At 46.7% G+C, this 18,721-nt stretch overlaps 1 protein-coding gene across 2 annotated transcripts; it reads left to right on the top strand.

Moving 5' to 3' along the window:
• The first annotated feature begins 83 nt into the window (after positions 1–83).
• On the top strand, positions 84–17,220 carry LOC115180828 (kinesin-like protein KIF3C). 2 transcript variants are annotated; one of them, XM_029742984.1, is made up of 8 exons: positions 84–2,461; positions 7,462–7,563; positions 10,031–10,153; positions 10,785–10,903; positions 11,143–11,259; positions 13,211–13,310; positions 15,248–15,405; positions 15,795–17,220. In XM_029742984.1, exons 1-8 carry the CDS (start codon positions 1,043–1,045, stop codon positions 15,880–15,882), a joined length of 2,226 nt encoding a protein of 741 aa, XP_029598844.1. In that variant the 5' UTR covers positions 84–1,042; the 3' UTR covers positions 15,883–17,220. The 2 variants fall into 2 exon arrangements, with proteins under 2 accessions (XP_029598844.1, XP_029598845.1); XM_029742985.1 differs by lacking the exon at positions 15,795–17,220 and having other exon boundaries at positions 13,211–13,339; positions 15,248–15,335.
• Positions 17,221–18,721: the final 1,501 nt, after the last annotated feature.

Below are 18,721 nucleotides of genomic sequence, written 5' to 3'. Positions count from 1 at the left end.
AAAAAACTCAATTTCCCATGGTCCCATGGGAAATGGTCCCCCCATGGTCCCGTCATTGCGTTCTGCAGTGGGTGTAGCTGAATGAGGTAATGATGTGTTTGTCTCCTCTCTGTTCATCCTGAAACTCGCTCTCAGTTCTTTAATGGAGCCGTAGCATCTCATCTGCGGTACGAGAGCATCGGGCTGTATCTCCGGGCACCGAGGCAGGATGAAAACCCGTTGGTATGTGTTTTTATTGACCGGGACGTGTGAAGGCGGAGCTGGCTTTATTAGCGAATGAACTCCCCGGTTAACGGACAGACAAACGGACAGAATGCACTGGGACCTCAACGGAACCGTCGTGATTATTGATCTAACCCAGTGAGGTGTGTTTAATACCGCTAGTTAACGCAAGCCGTTCTGTGGATTAAATCATATTGTTGACGGTGAGAAACACACTGATGGATTGGTTAAAGAATGAGAATAAAATATCTACAACATTATTGTATAATAATCTATATGAGATGGCCAGGTGGGGATTCTGCCAGAGAGATTGAAGATAAAAATAGATAGAGACAGAATGATACGAATAAATGCACTAATATTTTAACTGTGGGACCGACGACAGATTCTGATTATTAATATTATTGATAAATAGGCTAATTTTAATGTTATTTGTAAACAAGCTAATTTGTCGTTAGCATGGCAGGACTAGAGGCCTGGTGTTCAGTGTTACGCTGTTATCATCCAGTCAGATAGGACTCATGTATTACTCTGTTATCTACTCTATATTTTACTGTTTGACTACACAAATAACTAGTAAGTTCATTAATAGTGACCTGATAATAACATGGTAGGCCTATGAATTTGCTTCTTTAGCACCATTGTGTTAAATTCAGTACTAGGCCACCAAGTGATACAGCAAGCTACATTATCCCAGTAGGATCATTACCTGGTAAATACCAGCAAGAACAGTGTCCAGTAAGGAGAAAGAGATTAACTGATAATAACAAATGTTCATTTCTATAAATCTCTAATAATAGTTAACTGAAAGCCACTTCAGATGTCTAAGGTAAAGAGTAGTGAGACGGTGAAGGTTGTGGTTCGCTGTCGCCCGTTAAACCGGAAAGAGGCAGCTGGTGTTACCGGGACACCAGGAGGAAAGGGCGGAATCGTAGAGATGGACGTACATCGGGGTCAGGTGGTCTTACGGAACCCTCGCGCTCTGCCCAGCGAGCCGCAGAAGACGTTTACGTTCGACTCTGTGTATGACGCATCGTCTAAACAACGTGACCTGTACGATGAGACGGTACGCCCGCTTATCCACTCAGTCCTGGATGGGTTTAACGGAACCATCTTTGCCTACGGCCAGACGGGCACCGGAAAGACCTACACCATGCAGGGGGCGTGGCTAGAGCCAGAGAGGCGGGGCGTCATCCCCAACGCCTTCGAACACGTCTTCACCCAGATCTCCCGCTCCGCCGCCGACCGCCAGTACCTGGTCAGAGCCTCTTACCTGGAGATCTACCGAGAGGAGATCAGGGATCTTCTGGATCCCAACGTGCACGCCCCTCATGTCCCCAACGTGCACACCCAGCCCCCCCACACCCTGGAGCTGAGAGAGAGCCCGGAGAGCGGGGTGTATGTGCGTGACCTGACGTCGTGCGTGTGTAAGAGCGTGAAGGAGATAGAGGAGCTGATGAACGTAGGGAACCAGGTGCGCTCGGTGGGAGCGACAGATATGAACGAACACTCTTCCCGTTCCCACACCCTGTTCCTCATCACGGTGGAGTGTTCCCAGACGGGGCCGGACGGACGGCAGCACATCAGGGTTGGCCGGCTCAACCTGGTTGACCTGGCGGGCAGCGAGCGGCAGGCCAAGACGGGCGTCCACGGAGAACGCCTGAAGGAGGCCGCTAAGATCAATCTGTCTCTGTCGGCGCTAGGCAACGTGATCTCAGCCCTGGCAGACGGGCGTAGCGGCCACGTTCCGTACCGGGACTCTAAACTGACCCGGTTATTACAGGACTCTCTGGGAGGGAATGCCAAGACGGTGATGGTGGCTACGCTAGGCCCCGCCCCCCAACACTACGAGGAGACCCTCACCACTCTCCGCTATGCTAACAGAGCTAAGAACATCAAGAACCAGCCAAGAGTTAACGAAGACCCTAAAGACGCCCTGCTCAGAGAGTTCCAGAAGGAGATTGCACGGCTCCGTGCACAGCTCAGCCACAGGGAAGGGAGGGGCAAACACAGGAAGGAGGAAGGCTGTGACGGAGAAGGGGATGAGGAGGGAGAAGAGGAGGTGGAGAAGGAGAGGAAGCTGCAGGAGGAGAGGCTGGAAGAGGAGAAGGAGGCCATCAGAGAAGATGGATCACTATTGGCTGTGGAGAAGCAGAGGCTTCTGGGAGAGAAGGAGATAATGATGGGAGATCTGAGGAAGGAGCGGGACACCACCGAGCAGTTGACTGCCAAGTACAAGGTACACACACACACACATATAGTATAGTATTTATCCCTCCCTCCTCCCTTCCTCTTCTGCTCGGCTCGTCTCCCCTTCCTCTCTCACCCTCCTCCCCTCCTGCTGTTTCCTTCCTGCCTGCTGGATTTCTCCTTCCCTCAGCCCCAACCAACCCTTTAGTATGTGATTGCCTATTTCACTTTTGTTGAGAGAGAGAGAGAGAGAGAGAGAGAGAGAGAGACACATCGTCATCTGTCAGCATGCTCTACACAATCAGCTGTGTGTTGAGTTGCAAAGAAAAAGCCATATTTCAGACTGGCCAAAAAATGAAAGAATATTAAGATGGGCAAAAGAACACAGACACTGGACAGAGGAACTCTGCCTAGAAGGCCAGCATCCCAGAGTCACCTCTTCACTGTTGACGTTGAGACTGGTGTTTTGTGGGTACTATTTAATGAAGCTGCCAGTTGAGGATTTGTGAGGCGTCTGTTTCTCAAACTAGACACTCTAATGTACTTGTCCTCTTGCTCAGTTGTGCACCGGGGCCTCCCACTCCTCTTTCTAGTCTGGTTAGGGCCAGTTTGCGCTGTTCTGTTCTGTTTACAGAACAAGAATAGACTGACGTGTTTCAGAAAAGTTATTTGTTTCTGGCCATTCTGAGCCTGTAATCGAACCCACAAATGCTGATGCTCCAGATACTCAACTAGTCTAAAGAAGGCCAGATTTCTTGCTTCTTTAATCAGGACAACAGTTTTCAGCTGTGCTAACATAATTGTAAAAGGGTTTTTTAATGATCAATTAGCCTTTTAAAATGATACACGTGGATTAGCCAACACAACGTGTCTTTGGAACACAAGAGTGATGGTTGCTGATAATGGGCCTCTGTACGCCTATGTAGATATTCCATAAAAAATCTGCCGTTTCCAGCTACAGTAGTCATTTACAACATTAACAATGTCTACACTGTATTTCTGATCAATTTTATGTTATTTTAATCGACAAAAACAAGGACATTTCTAAGTGACCCCAAACTTTTGAATGGCAGAGTACATAAAAGCCCTTTATCCAAATTCAGTTCGGACATTTGGAACAGTTAGCAGGATAACGTCCTGCGAACGAAGAGAGTACCCACCACATTTCTGAACAATAGAATTGCCCAAATAAAATGGTAGTAAACCTCAAATGGCTTTATAAATAAAAGTATACCAGTGACTAGAGGTCGACCGATTATGATTTTTCGATGCCGATTATTGGGGGACCAAACGAACCGCTACCGATTACTCGGCCGATTTTTTTTTTTACCATTATTCATTTATTTGTAATAATGACAATTACAACAATACTGAATGAACACTTATTTTAACTTAATATAATACATCAATATAAAATCAATTTAGCCTCAAATAAATAATGAAACATGTTCAATTTGATTTAAATAATGCAAAAACGAAGTGTTGGGGAAGAAAGTAAAAGTGCAATATGTGCCATGTAAAAAAAGCTAACGTTTAAATTCCTTGCTCAGAACATGAGAACATATGAAAGCTGGTGGTTCCTTTTAACATGAGTCTTCAATATTCCCAGGTAAGAAGTTTTAGGTTGTAGTTATTATAGGACTATTTCTCTCTATACGATTTGTATTTCATATACCTTTGACTATTGGATGTTCTTATAGGCACTTTAGTATTGCCAGTGTAGCAATATAGCTTCCGTCCCTCTCCTCGCTCCTACCTGGGCTCGAACCAGGAACACATCGACAACAGCCACCCTCGAAGCAGCGTTACCCATGCAGAGGAAGGGAAAAAACTACTCCAAGTCTCAGAGCGAGTGACGTTTGAAAGGCTATTAGCGTGCACCCGGCTAACTAGCTAGCCATTTCACATCGGTTACACCAGCCTAATCTTGAGAGTTGACAGGCTTGAAGTCATAAACAGCGCAATGCATTGCGAAGGGCTGCTGGCAAAACGCAGGAAAGGGCTGTTTGAATGAATGCTTACGAGCCTGCTGGTGCCTACCACCACTCAGTCAGACTGCTCTATCAAATCATAGACTTAATTATAACATAATAACACACAGAAACACGAGCCTTAGGTCATTAATATGGTCGAATCCGGAAACTATCATCTCGAAAACAAAACATTATTCCTGTTACATTGCACAACCTTCAGTGTTATGTCATACTTACATAAAATTCTGGCAAATTAGTTCGCAACGAGCCAGGCGGCCCAGACTGTTGCATATACCCTGACTGCGTGCAATGAACGCTTTATGTACCACCTGCACTGAGAATGGCAAAGAAACAGGCTATAACAGGCTATATAACAGGCTATAACAGGCTATAACAGGCTGTTGCAGACTATAATAGGCTATTTATAATTTTTGTATTTTTTATTTAACCTTTATTTAACTAGGCAAGTCAGTTAAGAACATATTCTTATTTACAATGACGGCCTAACCCGGACGACAATGGGCCAATTGTGCGCCGCACTATGGGACTCCCAATTACGTCCGGATGTGATACAGCCTGGATTCGAACCAGGGACTGTAGTGACACCTCTTGCACTGAGATGCAGTGCCTTAGACCGCTGCGCCACTGTTATAACAGGCTATAACAGGATTTAACAGGCTATAACAGGAAATAACAGACTATAACAGACTATAACAGGTTATAACAGATTAACAGGCTGTAACAGACTATAACAGATTATAACAGACTTTAACAGGCTATAACAGACTATAACAGGTTATAACAGGCTATAACAGGTTAGAACAGACTATAACAGATTATAACAGGCTATAACAGACTAACAGGCTATAACAGACTATAACAGACTATAACAGATTATAACAGACTATAACAGATTATAACAGGCTATAACAGACTATAACAGGCTGTAACAGGCTATAACAGGCTATAACAGACTATAACAGGTTATAACAGACTAACAGGCTTAACAGAATATAACAGAATATAACAGATTATAACAGGCTATAACAGACTATAACAGGCTACAACAGACTATAACAGGTTATAACAGACTAACAGGCTATAACAGGCTATAACAGACTATAACAGGGTATAACAGGCTGTAACAGCCTATAACAGGTTATAACAGACTATAACAGATTATAACAGACTATAACAGGCTATAACAGACTATAACAGGTTATAACAGACTATAACAGATTATAACAGGCTATAACAGACTATAACAGGTTATAACAGGCTATAACAGGCTATAACAGGCTATAACAGGCTATAACAGGGTATAACAGGCTGTAACAGCCTATAACAGGCTATAACAGACTATAACAGGTTATAACAGACTAACAGGCTATAACAGGTTATAACAGACTATAACAGATTATAACAGACTATAACAGGCTATAACAGACTATAACAGGTTATAACAGGCTGTAACAGGCTATGACAGGCTCACTGGCTGTAGCGTGGAGAGAGGTTGTCAGGCAGAGTACAGTGTATGTGTTTGTGTGTGTGTGTGTGTGTGTGTGTGTGTGTGTGTGTGTGTGTGTGTGTGTGTGTGTGTGTGTGTGTGTGTGTGTGTGTGTGTGTGTGTGAAGAGATGAATGGGCCTTTTACTGATGCTAAAGCACTGTGACAGAACAAAAAGGGCTGCAAATTGCACAGTCACACACACACACACACACACACACACACAAAGGGCAGTACAAAACAAAGAACCTTTCATTTACGATCTGCTGTACAGTATGGTACCTCTGATCTCTCCATTAGTATGTTATACAGTATCTCTCTTCTCTCCATTAGTATGTTATACAGTATCTCTCTTCTCTCCATTAGTATGTTATACAGTATCTCTCTTCTCTCGATTAGTATGTTATACAGTATCTTTCTTCTCTCCATTAGTATGTTATACAGTATCTCTCTTCTCTCCATTAGTATGTTATACAGTATCTCTCTTCTCTCCATTAGTATGTTATACAGTATCTCTCTTCTCTCCATTAGTATGTTATACAGTATCTCTCTTCTCTCCATTAGTATGTTATACAGTATCTCTCTTCTCTCCATTAGTATGTTATACAGTATCTCTCTTCTCTCCATTAGTATGTTATACAGTATCTCTCTTCTCTCTCACTCAGTCGTTATGTAGAATGTAGGGGTCAGTATGTAGAATGTAGGGGTCAGTATGTAGAATGTAGGGGTCAGTATATAGAATGTAGGGGTCAGTATGTAGAATGTAGGGGTCAGTATGTAGAATGTAGGGGTCAGTATGTAGAATGTAGGGGTCAGTATGTAGAATGTAGGGGTCAGTATGTAGAATGTAGGGGTCAGTATGTAGAATGTAGGGGTCAGTATATAGAATGTAAGGGTCAGTATGTAGAATGTAGGGGTCAGTATATAGAATGTAGGGGTCAGTATATAGAATGTAGGGGTCAGTATATAGAATGTAAGGGTCAGTATGTAGAATGTAGGGGTCAGTATATAGAATGTAGGGGTCAGTATGTAGAATGTAGGGGTCAGTATGTAGAATGTAGGGGTCAGTATGTAGAATGTAGGGGTCAGTATGTAGAATGTAGGGGTCAGTATGTAGAATGTAGGGGTCAGTATATAGAATGTAGGGGTCAGTATATAGAATGTAGGGGTCAGTATGTAGAATGTAGGGGTCAGTATGTAGAATGTAGGGGTCAGTATATAGAATGTAGGGGTCCGTATGTAGAATGTAGGGGTCAGTATGTAGAATGTAAGGGTCAGTATGTAGAATGTAGGGGTCAGGATGTAGAATGTAGGGGTCAGTATATAGAATGTAGGGGTCAGTATGTAGAATGTAAGGGTCAGTATGTAGAATGTAGGGGTCAGTATGTAGAATGTAGGGGTCAGTATATAGAATGTAAGGGTCAGTATGTCATAGTCAGGGCTTAACTACAACAGTGTGTGTCGGAGGCTGACGGGGTGTGTGTGTGTGTGTGTGTGTGTGTGTGTGTGTGTGTGTGTGTGTGTGTCGGAGGCTGACGGTGTGTGTGTGTGTGTGTGTTGTGGTTGCTAGGCGATGGAGAGCAAGCTGCTGGTTGGAGGAAGGAACATTATGGATCACACCAACGAACAGCAGAAGACCCTGGAGAAACGCAGACAAGAGATCGCTGAGCAGGTACCTCCTAGTAGACAGCACTTTATTATGAACATCAACACAACCTGTTTTCATCTGGTAGTTTTCCATCCAAATGGCGACAAGTTTTCATGCAAATATTTTAAAATCTGCATATAAACAATATGAGCATTTTCCCACCAAAGATGTTTCCATCAAATTGACTTGTTGTGGATAAAATGCTGTGATGACCTAGTAGCAATAACCTACAAGTTAAATGGTTTCCATCTCATTTTCAACTCTACTGATGGTTTTGTCGCTAAGAATGTTGTGTTATATAGGAAGTGTTCCCTCTCTGGTATTGGTACATGTTGTGTTATATAGGAAGTGTTCCCTCTCTGGGACATGCCCTCTAGTCAGAATGTTGTGTTATATAGGAAGTGTTCCCTCTCTGGTATTGGTACCTGTGCTGTAGCTAACAGCTGGCAGATAGTGTGGGTATAGTCTACATGATGAGATTATTATGGACAAAAGCAAAATTATTTTTATTTAAATGGCAGTCAAGCATCGATGATCATGTCACCAGAATAAGACCCTCGATATTTATTGAAACGAGCATCAAGCTCTTAACTTATTTCATCTGTAGCCTAGTAAACTGCATGGTTTCCCCAGTCGTTGTGAGAGGACAACACATGTCATCGCGTGACTCCAAGTTTACTTCCATATGATGGTTATTATATACATTTTTGCGCGTGAAGGCGTTTCCACCACATTTCTTACTTAATTAATTTTACCAACACAAAAAGGTCCTATGTTGCCTAGCGTATTTTGTTTTGTTGTGTTTCCATCAGGCCTGTCTGTCATGAATGTGCTGAGAGTTGGGAAGCAAGTTCAGGGAGTGAGTGTTTTAATAAATAAACAAAACATAAACAACGCATCAACATGAAACGGAGTCAATAACGCCTGAGGAAAGAACCAAGGGGAGTGAATGTTTTAATAACTTAAACACAAACCACAAACACACCGACATGAAAACAGAGTCAATAACACCTGAGGAAAGAACCAAGGGGAGTGACAGATAGAGGGAAGATAATCAAGGAGGTGATGGAGTCCAGGTGAGGGTCATGAGGCACTGGTGCGCTTGACGATGGTGACAGGTGTGCAGGGTAATCAGTAGCCTGATGACCTAGAGGCCGGAGAGAGAGAGTATACGTGACACTGTCGTGACATTTTCTATTCGACTTGTACTTTACGCGTGTAAAAAGGTTGGATGGAAACCTGTTTAGAGTCAAACAAATCACTTAAAAAGTAGGCTCCCTGCGCATGTTCATCCTCTCTACAGTAAATACTTACCCTAACCCTGGGTTTCCACTGCTGTCTGCTTGGTCCTTGCCACTCATCTCTACTCAGGCTACTTTCACCTCTGTTTTAGAGAATTTTAATTAGAGCATTTAATTTCCAACATGCCATTTGTCTATAATTAGACCTAAGCAGCTTCTCTTCTGTCACTACTTGTTGCAGTAGAAGACGAAATAAAGCGTTACTTACCAGAATAATATAATAAATCGATAGAATGAATACATCAATAATAAGCCTAATCTAGTTGACTTCGGTAAAGTTTTCTATTCCATTTCTGCTTGAAGATTATGTAGGGACCTGGGAGAAAATGCAATAGCCTATCTCTAAAACAGTTGAAAGATTGTCCCTGCAAAATATAAAGATGACATCAGTTTGACCAATTTCAAGGAAATGAAAACCTGTGAAAACGGTCCAACATGAACTGATAAGATTTCAGTTTGTCTTGGTCGGATGCATATTTTTGTGTGGTTGAAATTTTCAAATTGTCTTTAGATACTGAAAGAAAGAAATCATATTTCTGTACTCCTATTCCCGAGACAAAATTAACATTTGGTGTCTAATTTTACTGCAAGAAATACTATTATAGAGATGTAGAGAGAGGGTGATGTTAATAAAGTTGTTTGTATTGTAAAGTTGTAGAGAGAGGGAGATGTTGATAAAGTTGTGTTTGTGTTGTAGAGAGAGCGAGATGTTAATAAAGTTGTGTTTGTGTTGTAGAGAGAGGGAGATGTTAATAAAGTTGTGTTTGTATTGTAGAGTCGTAGAGAGAGGGAGATGTTAATAAAGTTGTGTTTGTATTGTAGAGTCGTAGAGAGAGGGAGATGTTAATAAAGTTGTGTTTGTATTGTAGAGTCCTAGAGAGAGGGAGATGTTAATAAAGTTGTGTTTGTATTGTAGAGTCGTAGAGAGAGGGAGATGTTAATAAAGTTGTGTTTGTATTGTAGAGTCGTAGAGAGAGGGAGATGTTAATAAAGTTGTGTTTGTATTGTAGAGTCGTAGAGAGAGGGAGATGTTAATAAAGTTGTGTTTGTATTGTAGAGTTGTAGAGAGAGGGAGATGTTAATAAAGTTGTGTTTGTATTGTAGAGAGAGGGAGATGTTAATAAAGTTGTGTTTGTATTGTAGAGTCATAGAGAGAGGGAGATGTTAATAAAGTTGTGTTTGTTTTGTAGAGTCGTAGAGAGAGGGAGATTTTGCAGCAGGTGATGGTTCAGGATGAAGAGACTCTAGAACTCAGAGAAACATTCTCCTCGCTGCAACAGGAAGTGGAGGCCAAGACCAAGAAGCTCAAGAAGGTGAGACTTAAAACGCTGTATTGTTTGTCATTGATTGTATTGTTGTTGAAGTGACAAAAAAGTTATCTGTTGTAGCTCTATCTATCTGCTGTAGCTCTATGCTAAGCTTTAGTGTGTCTATTCCATCTGTTGTAGCTCTATGCTAAGCTGCAGTGTGTCTGTTCTACTGTGTTGTAGCTCTATGCTAAGCTGCAGTGTGTCTGTTCTACTGTGTTGTAGCTCTATGCTAAGCTGCAGTGTCTGTTCTACTGTGTTGTAGCTCTATGCTAAGCTGCAGTGTGTCTGTTCTACTGTGTTGTAGCTCTATGCTAAGCTGCAGTGTGTCTGTTCTACTGTGTTGTAGCTCTAAGCTAAGCTGCAGTGTGTCTGTTCTACTGTGTTGTAGCTCTATGCTAAGCTGCAGTGTGTCTGTTCTACTGTGTTGTAGCTCTATGCTAAGCTGCAGTGTGTCTGTTCTACTGGTTGTGGCTCTATGCTAAGCTGCAGTGTGTCTGTTCTACTGTGTTGTAGCTCTATGCTAAGCTGCAGTGTCTGTTCTACTGGTTGTAGCTCTATGCTAAGCTGCAGTGTGTCTGTTCTACTGGTTGTAGCTCTATGCTAAGCTACATTGTGTCTGTTCTACTGGTTGTAGCTCTATGCTAAGCTGCAGAGTGTGAAGGCTGAGATCCAGGACGTTAATGATGAGCACGTCAGGGGTCGACAGGAGTTGGAGCAGACGCAGAACGACCTCACCAGAGAACTCAGGTTCAAGTAAGATCAGATACACACACACACACACACACACACACACACACACACACACACAGACACGCACACATATATGATGTGATTACAGTCAGCTGTTCAAAAGTATATATTCTCCTTCCTGTGTGTGTGTGTGTGTGTGTGTGTGTGTGTGTGTGTGTGTGTGTGTGTGTGTGTGTGTGTGTGTGTGTGTGTGTGTGTGTGTGTGTGTGTGTGTGTGTGTGTGTGTGTGTGTGTGTGTGTAGGTATCTGATCACAGAGAACTTCATTCCTCCGGAGGAGAAGAATAAGATCATGAACAGACTGACCTATGACCCTGAGGAGGACCAGTGGAAGTTCCAACTCCTCCCCCCCTCCGAAAGGTCTGGGGGTGTGTGGGGGGGTGTGGGGGTCTGGGTGTGGGGGTCTGGGGTTCTGGGGGTGTCTGGGGGTGTGGGTCTGGGTGTCTGGGGTCTGGGTGTGGGGGTCTGGGTGTGTCTGTATCTGGGGGTCTGGGGTCTGGGTGTGGGGGTCTGTATCTGGGGGTCTGGGTGTGTCTGTATCTGTGGGCCTGGGTGTGTGGATCTGTGTGTGTGTGTCGGTGTGTGTGTGTGTGTGTGTCTGTCTGTGTGACTCACGATTGAACAGCCATGGGTATGACTATGAACTAATATTTGGCAGTCTGGGCCACGTGCACAGGCTGACAGTAGACAGGCTGACAGTAGACAGGCTGACAGTAGACAGGCTGACAGGCTGACAGTAGACAGGCTGACAGTAGACAGGCTGACAGTAGACAGGCTGACAGTAGACAGGCTGACAGGCTGACAGTAGACAGGCTGACAGGCTGACAGTAGACAGGCTGACAGTAGACAGGCTGACAGTAGACAGGCTGACAGTAGACAGGCTGTCAGTAGACAGGCTGACAGGCTGACAGTAGACAGGCTGACAGGCTGTCAGTAGACAGGCTGACAGTAGACAGGCTGACAGGCTGACAGTAGACAGGCTGACAGTAGACAGGCTGACAGTAGACAGGTTGACAGTAGACAGGCTGGCAGTAGACAGGTTGACAGTAGACAGGTTGACAGTATACAGGCTGACAGTATACAGGCTGACAGTAGACAGGCTGACAGGCTGACAGTAGACAGGCTGACAGTAGACAGGCTGACAGTAGACAGGCTGACAGGCTGACAGTAGACAGGCTGACATGCTGACAGTAGACAGGCTGACAGTAGACAGGCTGACAGTAGACAGGCTGACAGGCTGTCAGTAGACAGGCTGTCAGTAGACAGGCTGACAGTAGACAGGCTGACAGGCTGACAGTAGACAGGCTGACAGTAGACAGGCTGACAGTAGACAGGCTGACAGGCTGACAGTAGACAGGCTGACAGTAGACAGGCTGGCAGTAGACAGGTTGACAGTAGACAGGTTGACAGTAGACAGGTTGACAGTAGACAGGCTGACAGGCTGACAGTAGACAGGCCGACAGTAGACAGGCCGACAGTAGACAGGCCGACAGTAGACAGGCCGACAGTAGACAGGCTGACAGTAGACAGGCTGACAGGCTGACAGTAGACAGGCTGACAGTAGACAGTAGACACGCTGACAGGCTGACAGTAGACAGGCTGACAGTAGACAGGCTGACAGGCTGACAGTAGACAGGCTGACAGGCTGACAGTAGACAGGCTGACAGGCTGACAGTAGACAGGCTGACAGGCTGACAGTAGACAGGCTGACAGTAGACAGGCTGACAATAGACAGGCTGACAGTAGACAGGCTGACAGTAGACAGGCTGACAGGCTGACAGCTGACAGGCTGACAGTAGACAGGCTGACAGTAGACAGGCTGACAGGCTGACAGTAGACAGGCTGACAGGCTGACAGTAGACAGGCTGACAGTAGACAGGCTGACAGGCTGACAGTAGACAGGCTGACAGTAGACAGGCTGACAGTAGACAGGCTGACAGTAGACAGGCTGACAGTAGACAGGCCGACAGTAGACAGCCTGACAGGCTGACAGTAGACAGGCTGACAGGCCGACAGTAGACAGGCCGACAGTAGACAGGCCGACAGTAGACAGGCCGATAGACAGGTTGACAGTAGACAGGCTGGCAGTAGACAGGCTGACAGTAGACAGGCTGACAGTTGACAGGCTGACAGTACATGACCTACAGATTGCAGTCTAAAACCAAGACAAAGCAGGGTCTTGCTGTGTGGAGAACAAGGTACTTTCTGTATCCGTGAGTGTCCATCTGGGACCTTTTGAATTGTTAGAATACTTCTGTAATATTATATATGTTAAATTACATTTTCTATGTTCTATTCTCTGTCGGTTCAGTCAGATGAAGAAGAGACTAGCCTCGGCAGTCGGATACAAACGGCCAATCAGCCAGTACGCACGGGTCGCCTTAGCGATGGGAGCCCACTCCAGATACCGGGTAGGAGAGTGATGGAGGGAATGCACATGGTCAGTAGTTGTATAACCTCTTCCCCAGGCACAGCACATATACACCTGGGATATCAACCATTCAAAGTTGTCCCAAACCAAATTTACACGTCGAGGGCAAATTCTTAGGTCGTAAACGATTGTGGGATGTCTTGGCTCCTGGTCCAATGAGTCTGCTGATTTAACTATGTCTTGGCTCCTGGTCCAATGAGTCTGCTGATTTAACTATGTCTTGGCTCCTGGTCCAGTGAGTCTGCTGATTTAACTGTGTCTTGGCTCCTGGTCCATTGAGTCTGCTGATTTAACTATGTCTTGGCTCCTGGTCCATTGAGTCTGCTGATTTAACTATGTCTTGGCTCCTGGTCCAGTGAGTCTGCTGATTTAACTATTAGTTCGGACAGATCTGCCTTTATCGTGTAGTGTGGTTGTGGTACGAGCCGATCCAGGTGACTGACCAATAGAAACACGGCTGACACTGAGTATAATACCATTATTGTGAAATGTTTCCATGCTGTTTCCATGCTGTGGCAGAATAACGATGTCCCTAATAATCCTGGATATAGATCAAAACACGGCTGTAGTCGACGCAGCCTACGCTGGCTGATGTAGATCAAAACACGGCTGTAGTCGACGCAGCCTACCCTGGCTGATGTAGATCAAAACACGGCTGTAGTTGATGCAGCCTACGCTGGCTGATGTAGATCAAAACACGGCTGTAGTCGACGCAGCCTACCCTGGCTGATCAAAACACGGCTGTAGTCGACGCAGCCTACCCTGGCTGATCAAAACACGGCTGTAGTCGACGCAGCCTACCCTGGCTGATCAAAACACGGCTGTAGTCGACGCAGCCTACCCTGGCTGATCAAAACACGGCTGCAGTCGAAGCAGCCTACGTCGGCGGATGCATCCTTGCAAACAGAACTGAAACAATCTAGCCAGGTTGATATGAAGATTATAATTTGGTGACATGGCACAGTGTGACGTGATGATGGTGAAGTACTGAACCTGATGTACAGTGTGGGCGTGACCATACAATTCTATGGAAGTGACCCTGGCCCCTGCCCCCTACCCTGGCCGCTGACTCTACACTACCCCTACCCTGGCCGCTTACCCTCCCCTTACCCCTACCCTGGCCGCTGACCCTACCCTTCCCCTACCCTGGCCGCTGACCCTACCCTCCCCTACCCTGGCCGCTGACCCTACCCTGTCCCCTACCCTGCCCCATACCCTGGCCCCTGACGCTACCCTGGCCCCTGACCCTACCCTTACCCCTACCCTGGTCGCTGACACTACCCTCCCCTTCCCCTACCTTGGCCCCTGTCGCCTACCCTGGCCGCTGACACTACCCTGCCCCCTACCCTGCCCCATACCCTGGCCCCTGACCCTACCCTGTTCCCTACCCTACCCTGGCCCCTGGATCCTACCCTGGCCGCTGACACTACCCTACCCCCTACCCTGAGCCCTACCCTGGCCCCTGTCCCCTACCCTGGCCGCTGACACTACCCTGTCCCTACCCTGGCCCCCCTCCCTACGCTGGCCCCTGACCGTACCCTGACCCCTGACCGTACCCTGACCCCTGACCCGACCCTGGCCCCTGACCCTACTCTGGCCCCTGACCCTACTCTGGCCCCTGACCGTACCATGGCCCCTGACCCTACCCTGGCCCTACCCTGGCCCCTGACCCTAACCTGACCCTACCCTGGCCCCTGACACTACCCTGAAACCTGTCCTCTACCCTGGTCCCTGGCCCTACCCTGGCCCCTGACCCTACCCTGGCCCCTGACCCTACCCTGATCCTACCCTGACCCACCCTACCCTGGCCCCTGGCCCTACCCTGGCCCCTGGCCCTACCCTGCTGCTGTACAGCTAAAATGACCTGACTGCTCTGTTTCCTTGTGTGTGTGTGTGTGTGTGTGTGTGTGTGTGTAGGCTGAGAACATCATGTTCCTGGAGCTGGACATGAGTCCTCCCACCACAGTCTCATTGGACCACTGGCCCTCAGAGGTGGGGCCTAACTGTAGCCCCTCTCCCACAGACAACGCCCCCTACAGGGAGAGAGTCACACGCGTCCGCAAGTCACGCTCCTGGTGAGACACACACCATAGACAATGATAGATGCCTCTAGTGGCCAACAGGCCATATTAGCATGGGCAGCGCCATTGATGGCTTCCACTATTTTAATGTAGTCAACTGGGTGGGACTTCCAACTCCATTGGCTGATCCCTCCTGGTGACCCTGTTGGAGTCATGTCCAGGTCATCAGGAGGGATCAGCCAGTCATGAAGAAGATATTTAACTACTTCAAAATGATCACAGACACTATGATGCCTCACACAGTCTGCTGTCTGGCATGTTCTCCTATTGGCTGTCTCTATTCTCACCTCTTCACCTGCTCCTCTGGTATATGTCATATCCTGTCCCTGTGTGATTCCATATCCTGTTCCTGTGTGTGATGTCATATCATCTTCCTGTTCCAGGTGTCAGGCCCCACGAGCCATCACTTCCTCCTCCTCCACGGTTTCCCTGGCAACCCATTCTACAGCCACGCCCAGTACTGCCCAGTGAATACCGGCCTGCCTCCCTACCTCTCCCTCTCTCTCTCTGGTCTACTCTTTACAGCAGCCTGCTAACTCCTCCCCTTTCCTCTCTTGACCAATCAGCTCTCAGGAGTGGGAAACCACTCAACAGTCTTTGCCTCTGCTGCCTCATGATTGGTTGATCACTGCCGTGGGAGGAGCCAAAGCCTGATTGACAGAAGCAGATCTACTGCCTCAAGGACTCCACTACCCAGACTACCCTGGGGGAGTGAAGGAGAAACCATCCATTGTACTCTCCTCATTCCTACAGAAGCTCTCTCTGTGTGTATGTGTGTGTGTGTATGTGTGCGTGTGCACACGTTCGCGTGGCAGTCCAGGGTAGTCAGAGGTGAAACTCACAATAAATTAAGACGGCTGGGGACTGATTTGTGGTGCTCAAAACAAGCTAGTTATTTAATAGAGGTTAGGGGAAAGGAGAGGTGAGAAATTCAACTGAAAGGCCTCAGGTAATTGGTGGGTCACTCTGTGTCCGGCGTGGCGGGTCCTCCGACCGCCTGTGTTAATGAACAAAACTAAATAGAGAGAGAGAGAGAGAGCGATGAGTCCGCAGATTCAGCCCGGGAATACGTCTCCTTCCTTTGGGGCAAAGAACAGGAAGAGAGAGAAACGGGTGAGTCAAACATTGCCTAGTCGTTGGATCGAGATGCTTATCATACTCACTCCAGCAGACGTACCCTCTGCCTGTCTGCCCAACGTGGCCTAGACGTACCCTCTGCCTGTCTGCCCAACGTGGCCTAGACGTACCCTCTGCCTGTCTACCCAATGGCCCCCGTGGCCTAGACGTACCCTCTGCCTGTCTGCCCAATGGCCCCCGTGGCCTAGACGTACCCTCTGCCTCAGCGGAACTAGAGTTTAATACATGGGGTGGCCAGGGGGGGGCAAGGCTACTTCAGGGGGTCCATAGACCATGACACAACATTAGTTAGTAACTCTAACCTGGCATCTAAGGAGAATGAATGAATCCTATGGTTGCTGATTAGAGGTAGAAGTGATGATTCACTGAACCCGGAGTTCTTCAGATAGTGAGGTCCAAAAGGGTTACTTCACTAGAATTCTGTAACATATTATGAATAGTCAGTGTCTCTACCTCAGAACTGAGGCTCAATTTCTCTCTCTCACACACACACACACACACACACACACACACACACACACACACACACACACACACACACACTGTACTGTACTGTTCTCACACACTGGAGAGACTTGCGTCACTCTGTTTTCATGAATATATAATCTGGTCTGTAAGTGTTGAACATCCTAAATATTTTCAGAAAATAAAGCTCAAGCATCAAGGAGATAAGATAGCATTTGTGTGTAACATAAATTGCATAGAAATGTAAATTTACAACAACAACCAATGCAATTTCACATACCAGTTATCAAGCAGAAATTGACTTAATTTTGGTGCCCATCAATATTACAAACTTAAAGTATCATATTTATGCTCATATATATTAAGTTAACTAATAGCAAAGAAAAGTTTTGGAATTGGCCTAATCAAGACCAAATTACATCTGTGTGACCTGATACCCTTTGGATTTATCATTTTAGAATGTCAGTGTCCTAGCTAGTACACAGCCCAGGTGTTAATCGTGACCAGAGGGACCCCCCAGGTGTTAATCGTGACCAGAGGGACCACCCAGGTGTTAATCGTGACCAGAGGGACCACCCAGGTGTTAATCGTGACCAGAGGGACCACCCAGGTGTTAATCGTGACCAGAGGGACCACCCAGGTGTTAATCGTGACCAGAGGGACCACCCAGGTGTTAATCGTGACCAGAGGGACCACCCAGGTGTTAATCGTGACCAGAGGGACCACCCAGGTGTTAATCGTGACCAGAGGGACCACCCAGGTGTTAATCGTGACCAGAGGGACCACCCAGGTGTTAATCGTGACCAGAGGGACCACCCAGGTGTTAATCGTGACCAGAGGGACCACCCAGGTGTTAATCGTGACCAGAGGGACCACCCAGGTGTTAATCGTGACCAGAGGGACCACCCAGGTGTTAATCGTGACCAGAGGGACCACCCAGGTGTTAATCGTGACCAGAGGGACCACCCAGGTGTTAATCGTGACCAGAGGGACCACCCAGGTGTTAATCGTGACCAGAGGGACCACCCAGGTGTTAATCGTGACCAGAGGGACCACCCAGGTGTTAATCGTGACCAGAGGGACCACCCAGGTGTTAATCGTGACCAGAGGGACCACCCAGGTGTTAATCGTGACCAGAGGGACCACCCAGGTGTTAATCGTGACCAGAGGGACCACCCAGGTGTTAATCGTGACCAGAGGACCACCCAGGTGTTAATCATGACCAGAGGGACCACCAAGGTGTTAATCATGACCAGAGGGACCCCCAGGTGTTAATCATGACCAGAGGGACCACCCAGGTGTTAATCATGACCAGAGGGACCCCCCAGGTGTTAATCATGACCAGAGGGACCCCCCAGGTGTTAATCATGACCAGAGGACCACCCAGGTGTTAATCATGACCAGAGGGACCACCTCTGTACCATCTCAGCATTGCTACATGCATTCACCCTTTTCTCTATGAGAGGGTCAGGCTCAAAACACTACCCTTGTTGTGAGAGTCATCAGACTCTCTGACTTCTCTGCACTATATTTTGAGTGGCAGTTAATAGGAGCACATCTGTAATTGTTTTAATGTCAGTACAGTTTTCCTCCACTTTCTTTTTCTGGTCCACATTTCTGACATCTAACATGGATGAGTTGATGTCGACAGCCCTTTCATGCTGATTCCAAGCATACACAGCATTGATATGATGCTCTGCATTCGAAT

Source organism: Salmo trutta, unplaced genomic scaffold (assembly GCF_901001165.1).
Source record: "Salmo trutta unplaced genomic scaffold, fSalTru1.1, whole genome shotgun sequence".
Taxonomy (NCBI): domain Eukaryota; kingdom Metazoa; phylum Chordata; class Actinopteri; order Salmoniformes; family Salmonidae; genus Salmo; species Salmo trutta.
Note: the sequence above shows the minus strand (reverse complement) of the source record. Positions and strands in the feature narration are given on the sequence as shown.